At 47.3% G+C, this 21,506-nt stretch overlaps 1 protein-coding gene across 1 annotated transcript in view; it reads right to left on the bottom strand.

The window, feature by feature from the left end:
* CNTNAP2 (contactin associated protein 2) overlaps nt 1-21,506 on the bottom strand; it is a 1,382,613-nt gene that overhangs the window by 120,330 nt on the left and 1,240,777 nt on the right. The window contains exon 21 of the mRNA XM_047837856.1: nt 2,245-2,338. Coding sequence (XP_047693812.1) covers nt 2,245-2,338 — 94 coding nt within the window. The remainder of the gene's footprint in view (nt 1-2,244; nt 2,339-21,506) is intronic.

Raw genomic sequence — 21,506 nt, 5'->3', positions numbered from 1 at the left:
GCACAGATTTGCAGCACAGTAAATTCTCTCTTTTTTTTGATTTTTATGTTTATTTATTTTTAAGAGCGAGAGAGACAGAGTGCGAGCGGGGGAGGGGCAGAGAGAGAGGGAGACACAGAATCCGAAGCGGGTTCCAGGCCCTGAGCTGCCCTCAGCGTTGCCGGTGGAACTTGACTTTGTGACTTTTCCTAAAGCCATGAAATTCACTGTTACAGGTGTGAGTTCACAGTGTGCCACTCCAAGAACATCCCCGTGTGGTATCTTTAGGACCATCGTAGTATCATGGTGTAGAGTCTGTATTGAAGGAATGCTTATGGCCCTGAAGAAGCACTTAACATGTTCAATTATTCTTGACTGAATGGCAGGAAGGCACGTGGCGAGACGTGGGCACTCACCAGTGTCTCGGGATGGACGCCTGACCAATGCCGAGGCTTTCCTCCACTGAACAGCCGCTTCTTGTTGCCCATTGATGGCAACCCTTGACTTCCCGCTGCATCCCTGCTGGACAAGTTCTTTTGATCTGCTTAAGGCCATGGGCTCTCATCAAGAGAGCCCTACCTCGAAAACCCTGCTTTACCGCAGACCAGGTAAAGCTGACCAGGCGGCTGGCCCTCTCCGCTTCCAGATGGGTTTAACAGTCATAGCTCCGGCTTCACTGGATGGTTGTGACATTTAACGTCACATTTACACACACGAGATGTTTAGCACAAAACACACAGTGAATTTCAGCCCTCCCTCTGTTCCCACCCGGTGACTGAGCAAATGCCACCCCTCCTGTCTTTTCCTGAGGACACGGCCTTTCCCTCGGGGGCCCCAAGCCCAGCTCTGCTTGTCTGCTGCGTTCCTGCTTCTGAGTCCAGGAGTATTTTTTGTTCTTGGCCACATTCTGGCGTGAGATGTGGGACATGTCCCTCAACCACTCACCCTCTGCCGCCCAAACCTTCTTCCTTTTTTCATTTCTCGGTCAACCCGCACAGAGACTATGGCACAGGGGTTGGGGGTGAGGCCAATGTATCTGCCTGCCTGGGTTCAAGTTTTGGCTCTACCTTTTGCTAAGTAGGAGGTCTCGGGCAAGATATTTAACCTCTCTGTGCCTTGCTTTTCTCATCTGTGAAATGGAGACAATCTTGCATGCTCTTGAATAACAATCTTGATGATCTCACAGACTCACTGCGAAGGTTCAGTGAGTTCATCTATCTAAGGTGTTTACGATGGATCTTGGTTTGTAGTAAGTCCTGTGTAAGCGTACATTACTGTTATTTTTCTTATACGTCAGGTCACCTATTCTCTTAATTATCTGTCCCGCCCTCATCTTTTAAAATGAGTGTTTTTTACAATTAATGACATTCTGATCCCTACTACTTTCTGGACACAAACTCACCTCCTCCTTGGCCTGTGCATTACCCACCATTTCCATTCTTGGTTCACAACATCCATTCTCATAGTAAATATATATATATATACACATATATGTATGTGTATATATATGTGTGTGTATATATATGTGTGTGTATATATGTATATATATGTGTATATATATATACATATATATATTCTTTCATTGACTGTACATCAATCACTTAATATGTAACCAATCACATCTGTCTTTTACTCTAGACAGTGCTGATCTATGGTAAGAAAAGGGCGAGAGTGACTCTCAGATTCACGATCACACATAGAAGGTGGGTATTCTGCCACAATTTTCCAATTCCCACTGGCCTTCTAATTTGCAAATAATCTCAGCTAGCTCTCTCGGAGGGAGAGGAAGACGGAACCACGTTGATGTGCTTAGACAAAGAAGAAATTAAATACTGTTAGTAGGTGCGGATCTTTAACGAACCCATGAGCAAATTTCACATGAAGAAGCAGGGAACAGGCACTGAGCCTCACTTGTGTTTCAGTTTGTGTCATGTCCCAAACGACGCTGGCTCCTTTGCCTTCACGGACAACAGAGTCCACAACCACCAATCACAGCGTGTTTCAAAGGCAAAGTAGCGGCTTTAGAACGTATCACTTGAACAATTTACCCCCAAGACCATCTGATACACCTTCTCTTCTGCATCACTGAGGAAAACAACACACCTTCTCTCGAACCAAACCGAGAAGAAGAATATCGGTGATGGAACCCAATGACAAGAAATTTACCCAGTCACTTAAAAAAATCCAAAGTCACACCAGCCAATATAATTGTTATACCAAACATATTCTTACCACACGTTTGTACCGAAAGCACAGAATTCTTACCTATAACTTTTCCTAGAAAGAGCGACTTGGGAGAATTGAACAGGGTGTCAGATGAACTCGGCAGATGGTAACTCACAGAAGGATAATGATCGAGCTGCGGGGAGAAAACAAGAGACACTTTTAGAAGGAAATGGCTAACTTGCCCTGGAATCAAATCTTCCTGGGGGGGGGGGGGGATGACATCACTCTTCGAACTCTGGTGTCCTGATATCTTACTTCAGAAGGTGCTGACTCTGAAATACCAGACTGAGAAAACGGGAAGCCCATTTATTCCTTCTCTGGGGTTATTTGAAAATATCTGAGGGGCGCCTGGGTGGCGCAGTTGGTTAAGCGCCCGACTTCAGCCAGGTCACGATCTTGCGGTCCGTGAGTTCGAGCCCTGCGTCAGGCTCTGGGCTGACAGCTCGGAGCCTGGAGCCTGTTTCCGATTCTGTGTCTCCCTCTCTCTCTGCCCCTCCCCCGTTCATGCTCTGTCTCTCTCTGTCCCAAAAATAAATAAACGTTGAAAAAAAATTAAAAAAAAAATCTGAGCTTGGGAAGTGAAGACACCTTATGAATTGTTCTGCAACTTACGCACATTTGCTGTGAAGAATTTGTGAACATTTTCGGCTGGATAAGATCCTTGCTCGTTTTATTTGCTGTATTTTTTAAAAGTTTATTTGTATTTATTTTGGGAGAGAAATAAAGAGCAAGCAGGGAGGAGCAGAGAGAGAGAGAGAGAGAGAGAGAGAGGGAGGGAGGGAGGGAGGGACAGAATACCAAGCAGGCTCTGCACTGTCAGCACAGAGCCCGGTGTGGGGCTCAAACTCATGAACCGTGAGATCACGACCTGAGCTGAAATCAAGAGCTGGACACTTGGGATGCCTAGGCGTCTCAATTGGTCAAGCATCTGACTTCAGCTCAGGTCACGATCTCACGGTTTGTGAGTTTGAGCCCTACATCGGGCTCTGCACTGGTGGTATACAGCCTGCTTGGGATTCTCTCTCTCGCTCCCTCTTAAAATAAATAAATAAACTTAAAAAGAAAAAAAGAGTTGGACACTTCACCAACCGAACCACCCAGGCAACCCCCTTGCTCATTTCAATAGAGTAAAATCTACTTGATCTAATCTCCAGTATTGACTTCTGAGACAGAAAATGCTACATCTATAACAATGAATTTTCTTTAAGATCCGCTTATTGTCCTGTTTTATTCACCTTTCCATACCATATAAGCTTTCTGACCAATGCTGATCTTTGGTATGTATACTTGAATATGAATATATATACATAAATATGTATATTCAATGTTGACATCCATGTTGGGTAAAATATAGTTTTTTGGCTTATCAAATGAGGACGATACCCCCACAGGGCAGGGACATTACAGCCTGGAGGGGACAAAGACACATGCGCTCCAGCAAGGCTCGTTCTTTCCGAGGGGAGGGGAGTTGGCAGTGGAGGGAAGGGAAAAATGAAGCAGGTGGAAAGAGCTTACAGATCATGGCTGTCGGAGCAACGCCCGTTTCTGGTTACATTTCCTGGGAACCAAGTGCAAACGCTGATTTCCCAGTACGAGGACGTCTCCTGTCCTCTGTGTCCCAACTTGGCTTTTCCTGCCTTAGCTGTCTTCTTACAATTGACACCGTCTAGTTCTGTTTCCCCCACCGGGAGCCTCTAGAGTTTTCTGCGTCTCTTTGTAGCCACCTGTGAAAAATCTCTTTCGCAGCCTTTCGCTTTTCTGAGATGAGTTTCGTACCCGCTAAGGTAAGCAGGCGTAGGGTGCAGACGAGAGGAAACACGGCGCCACCGTCCCTGCGCTGCTGGGACTGCACACGGGGGGCTTGCTGAAGGCAGCGTTCAGACTCCAGAAACGACCCACTCCCGGGTCCTCGGTCACCGATAAAACTGGGCTGAGGCTGCGGGAAGTGAGGCTGTCAGCAGCAACGGTGCTGGGAAGTGAGCTCATCTCACGTGCCGCGTGGAGGATGAGCCTCTTTGAGGAATGATCTACACCTGACTCCTGAGACTGCTTACTAGAGACGCAGGGCTTATTGAAAAGCCGGGGTTCAAAGACTCATCGCATCTCAGGAATCTGGGGAAGGCTGACCTGCAGAGCTGGTAGAGTATAGTAAGTTACCGTGCACGGGAACTGCAGGCACCGTAACAGAGCTCCAGAAAACACTGGCAAAGCAAACGCTGGCATGCTCAGCTCTAATTCTGAAAAGTTTTCTGTAATTTGAAGTGCATCGCTCACAAAACACTTATTCTGGCCAGAGAATCTAAGATCCTTGAAATCTCATCAAGTTGCTCTGCTGGCTGTTAAATATTAGCCAGCTGCTTTGGCGCCATCTGGCGGCAAATATAGGTAACTGCTGTGGTCCTTCACTTCCGCGGTCAGAAAGTTTTTGTGGTCAAAAAAGATACTCGTGGAAAGCCAACATAAGCGGCTACCCTACATGCTTCACAGCGATGATCTTCCCCTAAATACTTCTTATATTTTTATCTGTCTTGCCAAAGAACTTAAAGATGGATACAAACAATATACGTTCATTATAGAGAAAATAATAGTATAGATTTGCAGGAAAAAAAACCCACCTGGTGATAATGTTTTTATCAAGTCAGTTTGTTAATGTATATAGCTTTGATTTTTTCCCAAAAATTGGATGGAACCCAACTATGCATATTGCTTTGTATTTACTTTTCATTACTTAAAGATGTATTATGAAATTCCATGTCAATAAATCTACAACTAAATCACTTGTCAGGAAGGACTGGTATTCCATTTTATGAATATACTGTGCATAATCTTAAAAACTATCAAATTTTGATGTTTAGACTTTTAGATTTCTTTTGTCTTTTGGCCCTGTACACTGCCAAGCACATAGTAGGTCCTCAATAAAAATGTTTTGATATATGTTAATCTAACTCTTAAAGTAGTAGACACAGGGGCGCCTGGGTGGCTCAGTCGGTTAGGTGTCCGACTTCGGCTCAGGTCATGATCTCATGGTCCGTGAGTTCAAGCCCCGCATCGGGCTCTGTGCTGACAGCTCAGAGCCTGGAGCCTGCTTTGGATTCTGTGTCTCCCTCTCTCTCTGCCCCACCCCACCTCACGCTCTGTCTCTCTCTGTGTCTCAAAAATGAATAAAGGTTAAAAATAATTTAAAAAAAAAAAGACGAAGTGCACACAGAGTGAAATCAGTCCTCAGATGTGGCCTGACACATCCCGTAGAATTACCTTTTTGAACTGTTTCTATGGCTCCAGACCAGACAGACATGGCTTTTTAGCAGCCCTTTAATATCACTTGGATTGAGCTCATAGTAAAATAAAATTCCTGGCTTGTCTCCATAGGTTCCTTTTGACTTTACCCCCTTCCTATACGTACGTGGTTAAGAACCTGAACCCAAACCTAAATTTTAGCTCTATTTATATGCAGTGTTTTTTTCTCTCTTTTGTGTTGAAGCAAAAGGTTTCGAATCTTGATTCTGTCATCCGAAGTGACAGCGACCCTGCCTGGTTCTGATTTATCTACGAATGTCCCGAATACTCCTAAGTCTTACTTCGTCAAGCAAGTGGAGTCTGTCTAAGCCGCAGGCCCACAGAGTGATGCCTCCGCGACGGTGCAGCCTGGTGACAAGCCCTCCAGAGGTGACAATAAGAGGCCCTGCGCCGTCCCCCCGTGGCCCACGTGCTCCAAAGGCCTTCTGTCTCCCACTGCACGCACGGCAGCCTGACAGGCACCTGCACTCCAGACCTGGAGTGGCCTGCTGCTTGGCAGGAAGCAGCTCCAGGCTGGCCAGACCAGGCCCTTCCTGCTCTCCGGAGGGCTGAATGATCTTCTCCAACGATGTCTGAGACCCTCCACCGCCCCTCAGCTCTGCGGGATGGAGGCGGGGAGCCTCTACGAAATGCTCCTGGCGTTCCCTTCGATCGTGCAGTTTCCCTTTACTGCAGTCAACGCTTATATCAGAAACCCCACGCGTTTGGTTTCAGTCTCCTGACTGGGCCCAGACAGCTCCACCAGGAAAGGGGGAAGCATGTATTGAGCCACGACTGTATGCAAGGCTCGCCAGGCTGTTCACATCTTATCGACTAGACATGGGATAGGCGTCCTGTTCTTCGGTGATACGGAAAGCATCCCAAGCAGAAAGAGAGTAAGCGGCAGAGTTAGCCTTCTAGCTGGAGACCGAACCGTGAGCTACAAGCGACCGTCTCCAGAATTAGCCCAGCCACATCCGCTAGGGGAGGGGGAGGATCAACCGCATTTTAAATATTGACATTTGAGAGAGGAAATGCATTATTACATCAGATAAGGCAAGAAAGGCTGGACCCGAAAAGCCCAAGGCCATGTCAAACGATATCACTTCACTCGGTATTGCCAGGTAGCTGGCCACCTCTTTTCCCAGGAGCCCTGGTGCATTGGCCATGGTTAAGTGTAATAATTTCAAGGTAATTTCTTTGGGGTCCAAGTGAACTATTCTGCTGTACGTTTAGCTGGTGGTCATTTTCCTGGCAGTTAAGAGGCAATAAGAGATTGTGTAATGGAGGCTCATTAAGATTAAGGACTGTGACTCCGTGTGCCCCGGGGTGACCTTAAGGAAGCACTAATTTGTTCAACATTTACCATTATACTGATTCGGGCTGGGGCTCCTGTCCTACGTGCTGAGCTGCGAGCTTTAATGTTCATTCAGGTATTATTTTACAATTTCGGTTCATTTGCATGCTTAAGCCATCGTGTGAAGGAGTTTCATCGGCCTTGCTCGCGTCTTGGGGGTGAAGCGGAGGAGGCAGGGAAGGGACAGAGAAGAAAGACTGAAGCGGCGTGGATGAGGTGCCAGCACGGGGACGGATGGCTGGCTCCACCCGAGAGGAAGCCACACCCTGGACCAGGGCCCCGGATGTCGCGCCTCCTTTCCTAACCCTTAGTTTTTGGTAACAACGTGGAGTTAGCTCAGACACACCGAATTCAGGACATGCCATCTTGATGGAGGTTTTTATTCCGCTCTGAAGCTCAAGCCTGACCATAAGGAAAGGTCACTGCAAACAGACATCAGGGGTGACACCAATGATCGGCTTGTCTCATCCCCGAATCATCCCCCTCCTCCCCACCTGAACCCCCGTGGATGTTACAGGAGAAGGAGCATGAAGAGAACACACTGTCCCTTTCTCTCCCATCTTAACCTCGTCCCACTGGGGGGCCCGCAGACGGGTCCCTGCGGGCCGTTCACAACTGACAACTGGCCGAGAACAGGGAAGAGCAGTACTCAGCCCCGGCACCAAGGGTTCGTTGACTTAAGAGACTCTTCCTGACCCCAAGCCACCTCGTTCTTGTTAATGGAGACGACACAGTAAACTTGCATGAGAGTGGGAGTCAGCAAAGTGGGGTTTTCGTGGGTCTCCCACCAGCTACAGGGCTGCAGCCTGTCCCCTCCTGTCCCCTGGCTAGAAGGTGACTCTATGAGGACAGGGGACAAGCCCTTTCACCTCTCCCTCCCCAGGAGCTAGCGCCTGGCCTGTTGCAGCTTGGGAAACCTTGAGCAGGGGGCTGAACAGGCAGAGGGAACACACGGGATGTCAGAGCCCAGGACGGCACCTCGCCTTTGGACTCGTGGCTGCTTCTTTTCTGTGGATTTATCTGGTAAACCTCCCGGCCCTTTTAGGACCCACATGGAGTGGGCCTGTATCATCTCAAGTGCTCGTTTGACATTTATTAAAGGAGTCGTCACTGGCTGAGCCACACTGATGTGTCTGTATCTGTGTGTGTGTGTGTGTGTGTGTGTGTGTGTGTGTGTGTGTGTTTAAGGCATGGGAACCCTAGTTTTTTTACTTCCATTAGAATTCGGTTCTTCTTGGAAAGCTCTATGGACGACCCAGTGACGGAAGGCCTCACAGAACTTTGCGGCCATCAGGTTTGGGTGCATACGCCTGACTGCATCCTTGAAGACTGCACGGAAGGAGACGGGTTGATGGCTGATCTATGACTCGGAATCTTTATGCTTTGGTTCCCTTCCCACTACTCCGAGGGCCTCTGGAACTGGACACTGGCCCACCAGTCAGTGTAGCACATTCCCAGGACCACAAACAAACGCTTCATTGTGGGGGCCAGGATGCCAGCCTCTTCCAGCCTATACTGTCAGGCCATGTGACCGTCCCTCCGATTCCAAGAGTGACCAGCAATGCAGACAGTAGGTGGCCATTTGGGGTGTAGACCCAGTGAGAGGGCACACTGCATTCTACCTTAGTTCGACTTTGGCCTAAAGAGCTCATAAGCCCCACTTACAGAGATACGTACAGGGAGGAAAGAGGCCAAGAAGCACTCTCCTCTGTAACCGAACCGTGGGATACGTGGGAAACAGTCCAGCTTTTAGAACTGGGTTAGTGATGAAGGTCTGTAATGGAGCTGCCCCAGTGTGTTATGTGGCCTTCACGAATGGGGAGTTAACCGAATAACTCAGCTACCTGCAGAAACACAAGCCGGGGAGCCTTTGCCTCTTCAGGACAAGATCAGAGGGGAAGGTGGCATCTTCCTAGAACAAGGGGAGGGGACAGCGGAGCGTTCTCCCCTCCCTGTTGCCTCTCTGCTCTGACCCTACTCAACCTCTCCCAGTCCTTTGGACCCACTAAGCCCTCTCACGCATGCTTCATCAGGACTTTGTATGTGCTTGTGCGTGGTATTTGCCTGGCACGACCTTCTATTCTCCCTTCGCCAAAGACAATGAATGATTCCTTATTCTGGGGTTTAGTATCTGACCACTGGCTTTTTTCTAGCCCGATGCCTCAGCACGGGGCCCTGATGAGCTGGGCTCAAACACCGTCTCCGTAGCCCCTTCTCTGAAGCCCACATCTGGCTCTGGGATCCTTCTAACTCCAAGACAAAGCAAAGGAGACTTTGCCTCCACAGCGAGGAAAGATCCAGCTGAATCTACCAGCCCCAAGTCTTTCTAGAATGGGAAAGGCCTTGTATATGGGGGCTGGGGGCTCTCTCCCAACAGGAGGAGGGTAAGTGGCTGGTCTTCACCCCTTTTCTCTTGTTACCGTCCCACCCCCTCCAACACCTGGGTTGCTAGGACCTCGTTTCTCTTCTTTGGAGGGTGGCAGGGGCTGGGAACCTTGCTCTCCTTGCGAGGGTCTCTTCCAGATTTCCGCTGTGAGAGGGGAGGGGTGTTTTGCAGGAGCAGGAACAGGGCTGGGAGTCAGCTCCTGGCAATGCTGCTCAACGTGTCACAAACACTCCCGAGGTGTTTCCTCCTTCGTAAAACAAGGAGGTTGGGCCAGATATTACTTAACGTTTCTCTGAAAATGTCTTGTTACTATGGGCCCGAGAAGCAGTGTTTTCCCAGGTCCCTGGGGCTTTTTTTTTTTTTTAATTTTTTATTTTTAATGTTTCTTTATCTTTGAGAGAGACAGAATCCGAAGCAGGCTCCGGGCTCTGAGCTGTCAGCACAGAACGATCCGTGAGCCCGACTCGGGGCTCCCACCCAAGAACCTTGAGATCATGACCTGAGCTGAAGTCGGACACTTAACGCACTGAGCCACCCAGGCGCCCCTCAGGTCCCTGGGGCTCTGAGCAGATTGCTGCTATGACTTCGCTCCCAGACGTAGCGATGTGGTGTCGTTTAGCACATTCCCCATGGCAGCCAATCCTAGTGAGGGCGGAGGGTGGAAAGAGCCCGGGAAGAGGGTGCTCACATTCGATTCTAAGACCCACACGTCGTAACCAGAGCCGTCTCTGCCATATGTATCCAAATATCTCAGCAAATTTGGCTCCTAATATCCAGCCTGGAGGAAATGCTTACACAAAGGTCAGGTTCAGTCGGGGTACTTTAAGGAGGGAGGGGCCTGAAGACAGCTGTGTATCACCTCTTTCCCCACACATGTAGAGGAGGTCCCAGGGAGAGTTAGCGATTTTGCCCAAGTTCACAGACTCAAGTGGTGGCATCAGCCTTGAACCAACATTAATAAACTCACGGGAAGGTTCTCTTCCAGAAATGCTTAAGGCTGAAGAGACAAAGGATTTAAGAGACAGATCTTTCTTTGCCGTGTGGGTGCGTTATTTCTCCCTCAGAGACGTCAGGAGGCTTCACTGATGGCTTGATAAACCATTTTAAAACAAGAGGCATTATAAGTATTTATTGGTGGTGTTACTATGCTGTCATTATTATGGTAATGTAATCAGTGAAGTATCTCTGCCTCATAAGATCCAGGGCAACCGGAATTTTGTGGTATTGATGCATTAAAAGAATTAATGAATCCATTAGGTGATTTATGTTTTATATCAAAAATTCCTCAAAATTGTAAAAAGGAAAAAAAAAAAAGCTTTCAAATGTTGCTCTGCTTCCCCTAGCCTAACACTCCACCTACTGGAAAAACACCGAATACTATTTAAAGCATAAATTGTTAAAAATAAACAAACAAACCAACATACTGGTTTTGTATCAGTAAATCTGTACGGTTTTTATAAGTCTAAGTGAATGAGAAGAGTAATTCTTATTTCAGAGCTGATACAGCATTTCTTTAACAGCATTAGTTTTAAAGATTTTTATGGTAGGAATGACCCAAACACTCTACAGTTGTTTTTAAAGAATCTGGTAAAACATATCTAGGTTTGTATTTTGACTTGCACATGAGAATTCAGAAGATAAAGGTAAGGCTTTAAAAATTCATATCTGAACTAATCTCTAGTAATTATGCCTCCAAGTTTCTTCTTAGAGATCTAGTATGAGCATAGCTCATGGTTTTTATACAATTTCATATTAATTTTTTTAATGTTTATTTTATTTTTGAGAGAGCACGAAAAGGGTAGAGGCAGAGAGAGAGAGGGAGACGCAGAATCCCAAGCAGGCTCCAGGCTCTGAGCTGTCAGCACAGAACCCGATGCGGGACTTGAACCCACGAAACATGAGATCATGACCTGAGCTGAAGTCAGCACTCAACTGACTGAGCCACCCAGGCGCCCCTATATAACTTCATATTTAAAATCACTTCAGTAACTGGTCAATTTAACCATTACACGTAGTGGGTAGGTTTGACAATAATATACATAATCAGCATCAATTAAATCATTTCACACGGCATATTTTCCTGAAGGGCTCACGGCCAAACACATTTTAGTAGATTATACAATGACTTTCCAGGAATAAGGAAAAGCAAATAAATGGGTGGTAAAAGGGAGAAGACAAAGAAGAGGAGGAAAAACAAAATTAGAAATGGTCAGTTATGAAAACAGGTCTTGACGTGTTGCTGAAAGTATATAATGCAGTGGCAAACATTTTCAATTAAGTGAAAACGATAACAAAACAAGAACGAGAACAGTTATGAGAAGCGATGTAGACATGACAAATGTGATTGAGGCCATTTCTATTTTAGTCTTTTTTTTAGCCCCTGTGATCTCAATTTGTCAAGCATGCGTTTTCAGGGGTTGTTGAAATTTGGCTCCTGGTGAATTCCGGGCGAGTCATATGGGGGAGTGTTAATGAGGCCATCAATAAAAATGATGTATTAGGAAACCTCTGTCTCATGAATCTATGAAGAGTGGAACTGTTATAGTGTGGTGTGTCTGATGTTACTGGTGTCACGTTGTTTATTTGCTGAGTTGGGGACTGGTCTGTGTGGAAGTGGATGGCTTCTCTGATTGTCAAGTCCTCAACATGGCGCCCTCACGGTGACTGGTCCAGATACAAGGACTTTATTTGAAGATAAGCCCTTCACAGAAGGATACAATTGGTCAAATCTTTTAGAAGTGAGCAGGTTGGCTGCACCAGCTGGAGGCATATGTCAGTGTGAACTACTTAAGAAGGTTACCCCTGTCCAGTGGTGCACCCATCCCATAGGCTATCCAGGGCATGGGCGAATGATTACCACAGGGTGACCTGACACCGAGGGGGGCTTCCCTGTGGGAAGAGGGAGACCCTGGGCAGAGGGTTCAAGTCACCCCCTGACCATATCTCCTTCTAGCAGTGATCTCTCTGTAAATGACAGGGCTTCTAATACCTTCTAACGCTAGGCAAGGACTTTTCATGCGATTTTATTGACCAGCCACCTTGTGAAGTGGGTCTGGAGCAAAGCTGAAGATGTACATAGAGACGTGCCCAGCTGGGTTCAAGGTGTTTCTACTCCTGTTTTGGAAATAAGACTGATAAAATAATCAGGGAGTAATAGTATAAAACAATATACGAAAACTGAGTATAAAGTATTACCCAAATTCTAAGATGTCTGGTACTGAGAATAACTGCCATCATGGTTTAATACTGAACTTTGCAGAGTGGAGGCATTTTGAAGGAAGCATGCATCGCTAGGGGGTACTGAGGTAACCAGCCTCACTGGTTCTTAGGGTGTGTTCTGGAGAGAAATGGTAAATGACAATGGAAGGTAGCAAAGGGACACTAGATTATCCAGGGCTTTAAATGCCAGGGGGTAAAGTCTGGATTTGAGCCAAACATGGCTGAGGTTATTCACTTATTTTTATTCTGATGTTACATCTCCCCCAACTTATTGTAGTTACCTGTAGCTACAATTTCTTTACTAGGAGGGAAAATTTGATGTTTTATGTCTGCCAAGCACCTGACTGATCTGGTCCTAGAAGTTTGGACCCTGTCTTGGGAAGAGTTGACTTCTTGTTGAACATAGTGGTGGGGAGACCTGGAGATGGGTGAGGAAGGAGGCAGGGAGCCAGGGGGAAGGAATCAGAGAGAAGAGAGCCCAGCACCGAGTGGGGTGAGGGATGTGAGAAAGCACTACAGAGGGATGATGGGTAAAGGGCCTGCTGAGGACACCAGTATCTAATGTGTAGCATTCAGCTGCCTGTTGTTCAAGACTTCATTCAATATGCTGTGTCCTCCTGCTCATGATGGGGAGACATCTAATGGGGGCTGCTGCGGAGTATATGCTTTGAATCGCTGTATGTGTTTGTATACCACAGAAGGTGCGAGCTTCATTTTGGTGGGTGTATTGTGGCTCAGATAGAGCATCCATAGAAGAGACTAGAGACAGAGAGGACCCCTGGAAATCCTGGGGGGAGGGGGGCGGACATTGGATTTCCATCAGGGATGGAAGGTTGATGGGAATTGTGAATCAAGGCAATCCGATTAAAGGCTGGAGACTGAGTCTGATATGGTGGCTAATGAATGTATCAGTCAAGCCTATATCATAAAACCAGAAAGATCCTCTGCACACAGAAGCCCAACATACGATACTCTTGTGTTGTCACATCAAGGTGCAGGGAGGGTGACGTGTCCTGAGGACAAGGAAGCTTTCCTTTGGGACCTCTCAAATCTCATGTTCCACATCCCTCACTTTGGATGGTCCCAATATGCACCCTTTATAATAAAACTGTTATCATAAATGTAGCACCTTCCTGAGTTCCATGAGTCATTCTACCAAGCGGTTGAGCCTGAGAAATTAGTGAATTTGTAGCCAGTTGGTCAGAAATGAGGGTGGCCTGGGACCCCTGAACTTGCAGCTGATGTCTGAGGCAAGGGCAGTCTTGTGGGGGACTGTGTTCTTAAGGTATGAATTTTGGTTCTGGAAGTCTTTGCAGAGGGTAAGCTAACAATAGGACAAGGATTAAAAATATATATGAATAGTTTAGAAGCTGTGGCAAAAATGAATGAGATTCAGACTTACTTAAAAAAAAACAAGGTAGAGATTCAATGGAACATTCAAAGGGCTGAATTTAGGCTCAGAACAAGCATGGCAGGGAAAAGATGCCTCACCCAAACATTGCCGATCACATGGGTGTTCATGGAGGGTCTGTCAAGAAGTGGGTGGTGGTACCAGAGCTCAGTTCCAAAGGGTGAGACCACTCAGAATATGGATGTTTTGAAGATCAAGACAATCTGACCTTTGACTTTCTGGATGTGAAGTGTGGGAACAAGGGGGTGATATTCCAGTGATGTTCCCAGGTTTGAGACCTGAGCAGCTGGAAGGATGGGGTAGCCATCGAATCCCATTGGAAAGGCTACAGATGAGGCAGGTTGTGTGTGGGCGGCCCCCAAGGGGGTTAGACTTGGAAATATTGAGTTTGAAGGTTTGTTAGACGTCTAGTAGTTGGTTAGATGTGTGTGATGTCCGCGTGGTATGTGAATCTGGAACACGGGAAGAGGTTGGGGTTGGGATAGTGACTTGGGATGAAACCACCAAAAAGGTGAATAAAAACAGGAGAGAAGAAAGGACTACAGGCTGAGCTCAGAAGTTTGCCAACTGAGGGAGGCTAGGAGGGAGAGGAACCAGTAGAGGAGACCAAGCAGCAAGCCTAGCGATGTAGGAGGAAACAAGAACACGGCAATGTCCCAAAAGTTAGGGGATCACTTGTGTGGAATATTGCCCTACGGTGGAGACATGTGGGCGCTGAAAATTAGATTTAGTAGTGAGGAGGTCACTGGCCATCTTGAGGAGAGAAGTTCTAGCCAGTGGGCAAAAGCATGACTGAGAATCCGTATGAGAGAAAACAGAAGAAAAAATATTCACAATACATGCATCTGGCAATGGAATTGTACACTGAACATGTAAAAACCTCTTCTAACTCAGCAATAAGAAGGCAGATCTTTCAGGCACAAGAGATGTGAACGGACGCTTCACGAAAGATTTGCCAATGGTCAATGAGCACGTGAAAAGTTGCTCAACATCAGTGGTCACAAGGGACATGAGAACTGAGGCCAAGGTGAGGTAGTCCTGCACACCTGCTTCAAATGTAATTAAAAAGACTGGCAATGGCAAGCGCTGGTGAGTATGTGGGGCAACTGGAACTCTCTAGTTTTGCTGGAGGTCCCATAAAATAGAAAGCAAGTTAAACAGATACGTACCAGAGAGCTGTCAACTCTACTCCCATATTTACCCCAGAGAAATTTTTAAAAATGGCATACATATATATGCAAATGCTCGTAACAGGTTTGTTCATAATATTCCCCAACTGGAAATGATCCACCATTTTTCACCAAACAGTGAATGAACAAACAAATGATGGTATATTCATAAATGCAACACTTCCCAGCAATGACAATACAACCACAGATACAATAAGAAGAACGGATCTCAGAATCCTTACACCGAATAGAAGGAGCCAGAAATGAAAGATAACAGATGCTATGGTCCCATTCATATAAGATTATGGAACAGGTAAAATGAACACGTGGTTTTATAGAAACGGAAATAGAAATCTGATGAGTGGTTGCTCGGGGCAGTTTCGGAGGAGATCGACAACAAAGGGGTGTGAGGGAACCTTCCAGGGTGTTGGAAATGTTCTCTATTTTGGCCATGGTCTTGGTTACCTGGGTGTGCACATCAAAACTCCTCAACTGGTGTACTTCACGTGTGCACATTGCATGGCATGCGATTCACACGTCAATAACGGTGACTCAGAATGGTGAGAAGCTTACCTGAAATGTGAGAACAGACCACTATCTCCAGTTTTATTGCCAAGAAAAATAAATAAATGAGGAGAGTGTGGTCAGAACTTTTTTTTTTTAAGTTTATTTATTTATTTTTTGTGGGGGTGGGGGAGGGACAGAGAGAGGGACAGACAGAATCCCAAGCAGGCTCTGTGCTGTTAGCACACAGCCTGACAAGGGGCTCGATCCCACAAACCACGGGATCATGATCTGAGCCGAGATCAAGAGGTGGAAACTTAACTGACTGAGCCACCCAGGCGCCCTGAGGATAGGACTTTGTTTTAATGGAGAGAAATACTCATGTTTGTTTGATGATGGGAACGAGCCCATCATCAGGGGAGAAGGAAGACAGAAATGTCATAACAACGCCCTTGAGTAGGCAAGGTGGGTTTTGTGGAAACATGGAGGTCTTGACTTTACACAGAGCTCTCGGGCAAACTTAACTTTCCTCTCTGTTCTTTTCTGAACATTTCACAATAAATACACGTAAGCTTTTAATTAGAAAAACCTAATAGGTGGTTTTTAAATAAAGAAGAATAGAATGTTTCCCATATCTGCTGATGTCAGGCAGGGACAGGTAGTGATCCCAGGTTGCATCACAGGTTAGACACAATATGCCATCAGGAACCATTTTCATTCTAAAATCATCCTAACCAAACACTACTACTCAAGTTTGCAACGTACATTGTGGTTTCTGAGGAGGAGCTTGAAGAGGATGGTGATATTTGTCTTTGTTCTAGTATCTAGGGAAGGAGGTATGGAAAGGTGTTATCACACTTAGAGATGGGGAAACTGAGGCACCACGAGCTTTGGGTCTAATCCAAGTCCATGGCATCAGTCACAAATATTCAATTTAATACACATTACCTTGTGCAAGATACCATGCTAAGTGTTGTTTGAAAGAGAATTTCCTGACTCCCTGCGAGGCTAAGACTCCCTTTCCATCTAGCTAACTCTGTGTTTGTTATTTTTAAAGAAATAAAATGGTGTTTTCTATCATTGTCATTCTCCTGACCCAGGGAGAGAATGGCTTTCCTAAGTAAATGGCATTCGTCGAGCAATGATTCTTTGCCAGGTGATGTTTTAAAATACTGAGAGAAAATTTAAATGCTGTATGTGTAATCAGACTAATGTTAAGGGCTTTACCATTCTAAACGTATGCAATGAAACAGCGTTTTCTTATTTATTGGATGGTCTGGTAGGTTTATAGCTTTGCTCAAATTGTGATTATGGAATGATTCTCATATGTGGGGTGTTTAAGTAAAGCAACCTCAGGTGCTCTGACTTTATTGATCCTTTTAATGCAGTGGCTTCAGTATTTAAATGAGTTTGAGTTTGTTTCTCTAATGGTCTTTCAATAAAGCTTAAGTTGACCTGGTTCCTTTGGTAATCATGACACTGTAATGGCAGAAAAAGACTAATAATAAAAATGAACTCATTTTCAGTGGTTGAAAAGGTTACATTTCTATTGATTTTAACTGTAATATAGTTAAAGTCCTTGATATTAAAAAAAAAAAAAACAACTCAGTAAACACATCCTTTTCAGTACGGAGGCTGCATCGATATTACTTTGCCGGTGGGTTTTGGCAGCAATAACGATATTCAGGATGGAGTCTAAAAATTGGCATTATCAGAGGACTGATCACCACATCCTTCAAACTCTGTTCCAGGTAAAAGAGTGAGAAGGGGCATGAAGAAAATCTTTACGTACGTACGGAGGGACTTCAGAATGTGGGGTAAATGCTACGGGTCTGGTGCTCAGTCTGCCGGCTTACAGAAGGCAGGAGAGCTCGGCTTTCTGGAAACACTAATGTCTTCTAATGCTATGTTTGGAGGCTGTTCCAAGGAGTAGAAAGTGGGGAGGGGTGGGAGAGTTAGCAGAGGTGGGGAGGAACGGGGCAGAGAAAAGACAAGGGGCTCACGTGTGATGTGTGAGAAGAGAATTCGCCCCTCCCGTGACCCAGTTCCCCGTGTCATGCGTGTGTGTATGTGTGTGTGAGAAAGCTGTAACAAAGCGGACCGACGTGATTCTCAGCTTTCCTCTTCCTCCTCGGTGTCCCCATCATCAAGGCGGCATCTAACATCTCTTGAAGGTCGGCTCTAGGTCAGAGCCCACGTGAGGTAGTTTACACGTATCATCTCACTGAATCTGCTAACAACACTGTGGGCTGATACTCTGTGCCCATCTTACAGTGGAGGCCACTGAGGTACCGGGAGTAAGTTGTGATGCCTATGAGGATGCAGATCCTAAGAGGTACAGCCCAGAGGTCTGTGGGATTCAAAGTCGAAGCTTCTCCCCTGTGCCGGCCTGGACCCTGTGCCATCGCAAGGCTAGCCTGGCACGATGCCCCCGGTGTGGGCACAGAACATTGGGAAGGAGTGGAGAGCAGGGTCACCCCAGTGTCGCTTCCGCCGTCTGTCCGCCCCTCCCCCCATTTTTACTACATCTCCGTTTATGGATCTTCTGACTGATAAGACCCCAGCCCCCTTGGCCTCCATCTCTGGGAGCAAGACAGGTTTTCAGAGCTGGTGCAGATGCTGAAGGCCACAGGAACGTGTCAACTCTTCCTTTGCTGCTCCCCACTGCTCCCCACTCTGCATTTGTAGTGTTTGGCTACAGGGGTTAAACCCACAAGCTCAGGATGGAAGCCACACGCCCCGAAATATCCAGATTCTGATGTCATTTCCCCCGGGGATATCAGGAGCCGGGCTGGTAGATGGGCTCATTTCTTCTGCTGGTGGCCCTGGGTGATAGTTTCAGGAGGGACACTGGACCAAGAGACAGCCTTTTGCTCAGTGGGATGAAGAGAATATTCCTTCTCCTGCTTCTCCTTTCTTTAAAAAAAAATTTTTTTTTTTACATTTATTTAGTTTTTTGAGAGACATAGAGCACAAGTTGGGGAGGGGCAGAGAGAGAGAGGGAGACACAGAATCCGAAGCAGGCTCCAGGCCCCGAGTTGTCAGCACAGGGCCCGACGCGAGGCTCGAACTCACCAGCGGTGAGATCTTGACCTGAGCCCAAGGCAGACGCCCAACCGACTGAGCCACCCAGGTGCCCCGCTTCTCCTTCCTTGACCTTCACTTGTGAACTACCGGCCGGGACCCTCTCTACCCACCAAGTTTCTGTGCTGCCGTCCCCTCCAACATTTGGAGCAGAGTGTTTCGTGTCAGACACGTTAGGATGGGCGCTGGCTGGTTCTTTCTGTCCATCACGTGGCGGCCGAGGGGAGAATGCGCATCAGACACGCCCCAGAAATAAGAAGAATCAACCGGGCGCACGGTGGGGCTCACAACCCTTGTTCCTCACACACTCGGCTCATTCGTACGCTCAGTCACTCAGCAAACCCCTCCTGGGACTCTCCAGGGTCAGAGGCTCAGGGGCACAGCCGTGACATGGTGCAAACAGGAGCAAAATCCCTGGGTTGTACCCTCTGAACACGACGGCACGCTTCCGTTTGTGGGAGCAACACCGCTGCCATCCGGGATTTCATAGCAGAGACGAATGACCCGCGCTCGCACCCAGGACGCTGGAGCCTTTGTAGAAACTGGCCTCCGGGCTCCTTGCCCAAGTTCAGCACTGGTTATGGCTCATGACCGCTAGAGGGCATCTTAACACAGGCTCAGCGCCCGCGGCAGGCCCCACGGTCCACCAAAATCTCCCGCTCACGCCCCGGGGGGCTCTCTTCCCTCTCCTGAGCCCGGGGGCGGCCACCGCAGAGCCCTTGGGAACCTCAGACCGCACGGCGGGATGCATTTGTTTTCCAGAAAGGAGACACACTTCCGGGAGATAAAAACCTGCGACCCGTGCACGGGGAAACAACGAGCTCAGCCTATTGTACTGAAAAGTAGCTTCGAGAATCACAATCCTGGAGAGTGATTTCGGCGCCCTGCAGAGGGATGCAACAATACGATGCCTCCCAGACTGGACTTGAGTCGGCCCGCCAGACAAAAGAGAAATCCAGGAACCGCATCTTCTTTCTTGGGGGATGATTTATGTACTTGGTGGGCTTGGTGGGGGAGGGAGACGAAGTCTCCTCCAGCCTTGGGTTGACAAGCGTTGCTGCGTTCTGGAGAAGGAGAGAAGACTGACATCGCAAGCCCTACACCACCTCAGAAATTGCATTGCAACCGCTTTCCCGCTGAGCTGTAAGAAATGGAAAGCGGAGTGAACACATTTTTTTCTGGAGCGCAGGAGTGGAGGTCCTGTCTAGCCCCGGAGTGCATAATTCATTTGCAGATGAAATTGCTTTGGAGAAGAAATGAAAAACTTGAAAGTGTTGACATATTCATTATGAGTCTTTTTCTGTTTCAGATCAGATGAGCTGGATGGGTTGAACTCACTATTTTTTTTTCCCTTCCTCTGTGTAACTTTTACGGATTGCAAAAGAGCAAATACTGAATCCCTGCAGTAGAAGATAAGATAATGTGGTCCCTGTGTACCCCCTTCCCCCCGCCCCCCGAAAACCTTGAAGGAACAGCTCAGATACCTTTGTGAGTCTCCTCTGATCTACTCCCTCCCACCCCCGGGATGATCAATTTCCCCCCTTTTCTGAGCTTCCTCCGAGGGAGCTTAGGCTTCAATTGGCCCTTGGTTCATGTCTGTGTGATTGATGGCCTTTTCTGCTAGACTGTGGCTCACGGAGGCAGAAGCACATGTGCCCACTGGGAACACTCGTACTTACTCCCTGGGTTGAACTGCAAACCAGAACGGGAGCCTTGATCCTCTAGGCCCTGTTGATAATGACCTGACAGCTGCTTTCTTACCAGTTTTGCTTTTAAGAAAGAGGAGGGAACTGGGAAGGAAGCACTTGCTGGGCAACAGACTACGCTTGAGGTTTTCATTGAATGCACACACTCCCATTAAGCTAGGCGGCCTTATTCCCATTTCACAGATGAGGAAACAGAGAGTTCCATCGCTTGCCGGAGAACACGGTGCTACGAAATGGACGAGCTTGGCAAGAAGGCCTCCTTTTTATTCATGTCTTAGTAACGGCCTCTGAATGTGGCAATCCCAGTCCACGGGGGTCTCTGCTTAGACCCACACCCTCCCCGAAGGTAAGTCTTGCCCTTACGTGCCATGTCCTTGTTACCGGCCCCAACTGCTACTCCCCTCTGCTGCTACATCGCCTTTCTCCCACTTGCACACTGTTGGAGAGGCCAACTCGTTAAAGTCTCTTCTGGACGAGAAGGAGGTAGACTAGGTTCCTCCTCTCTGCAGAAATGATATGACTGTGAACACAGCTCTTCTCTCCTCCCGGGACAGAAGCCCCTTGAGGGTAAAAGACGCGCTTTGTCCTCAAGTTCGTTTTGAATGAAGTCGGGCTACTTCAGGGTTGCCCTTCACATTAGCGAGTAGCCTCACGGATGGTGTTGATGACCAGCTGACTCTGTCGACGTCAGGAGCGTTTGCTCTTCGGAACTTTCCTGTCATGTGGTGGACATGCGTAAGAGAGTAACGCCAACTGGACGTCACTGTGTGACGTTCTTGGCGATCCTCGGACGGTTTTCAGTATACGAAAAGTGCCTTGTTGATGGAATAGTCCAGCACCATCTTGAGAACACCGCCCTTCAGCAGAATCTTCATCATACATCCTCAACTGCATCCTTAAATCCAGTGCTCACCCCTCTATGTATAGAGACGGTCTCCGTTAGAGGCCGCGAGTTGCTCTGAAGGCACCGGCAGGGGGAGGAATCGTAGGTCCCGAGAGCTGGGCATCTTCTCCTTATGGGAGACACTTCACCAAACAGTCCTACTCTTTATTTATTTTTTTGATGTTTATTTTTGAGAGAGAGAGAGACAGAGCATGAGCGGGGGAGGGTCAGAGAGAGAAGGAGACGGAGAATCCAAAACAGGCTCCAGGCTCCGAGCTGTCAGCACAGAGCCTGACTCAGGGCTCG

This window comes from Prionailurus viverrinus, chromosome A2 (genome assembly GCF_022837055.1).
Source record: "Prionailurus viverrinus isolate Anna chromosome A2, UM_Priviv_1.0, whole genome shotgun sequence".
NCBI classification, from domain to species: Eukaryota; Metazoa; Chordata; class Mammalia; order Carnivora; family Felidae; genus Prionailurus; species Prionailurus viverrinus.
This window is presented reverse-complemented; position numbering and strand designations above follow the sequence as displayed.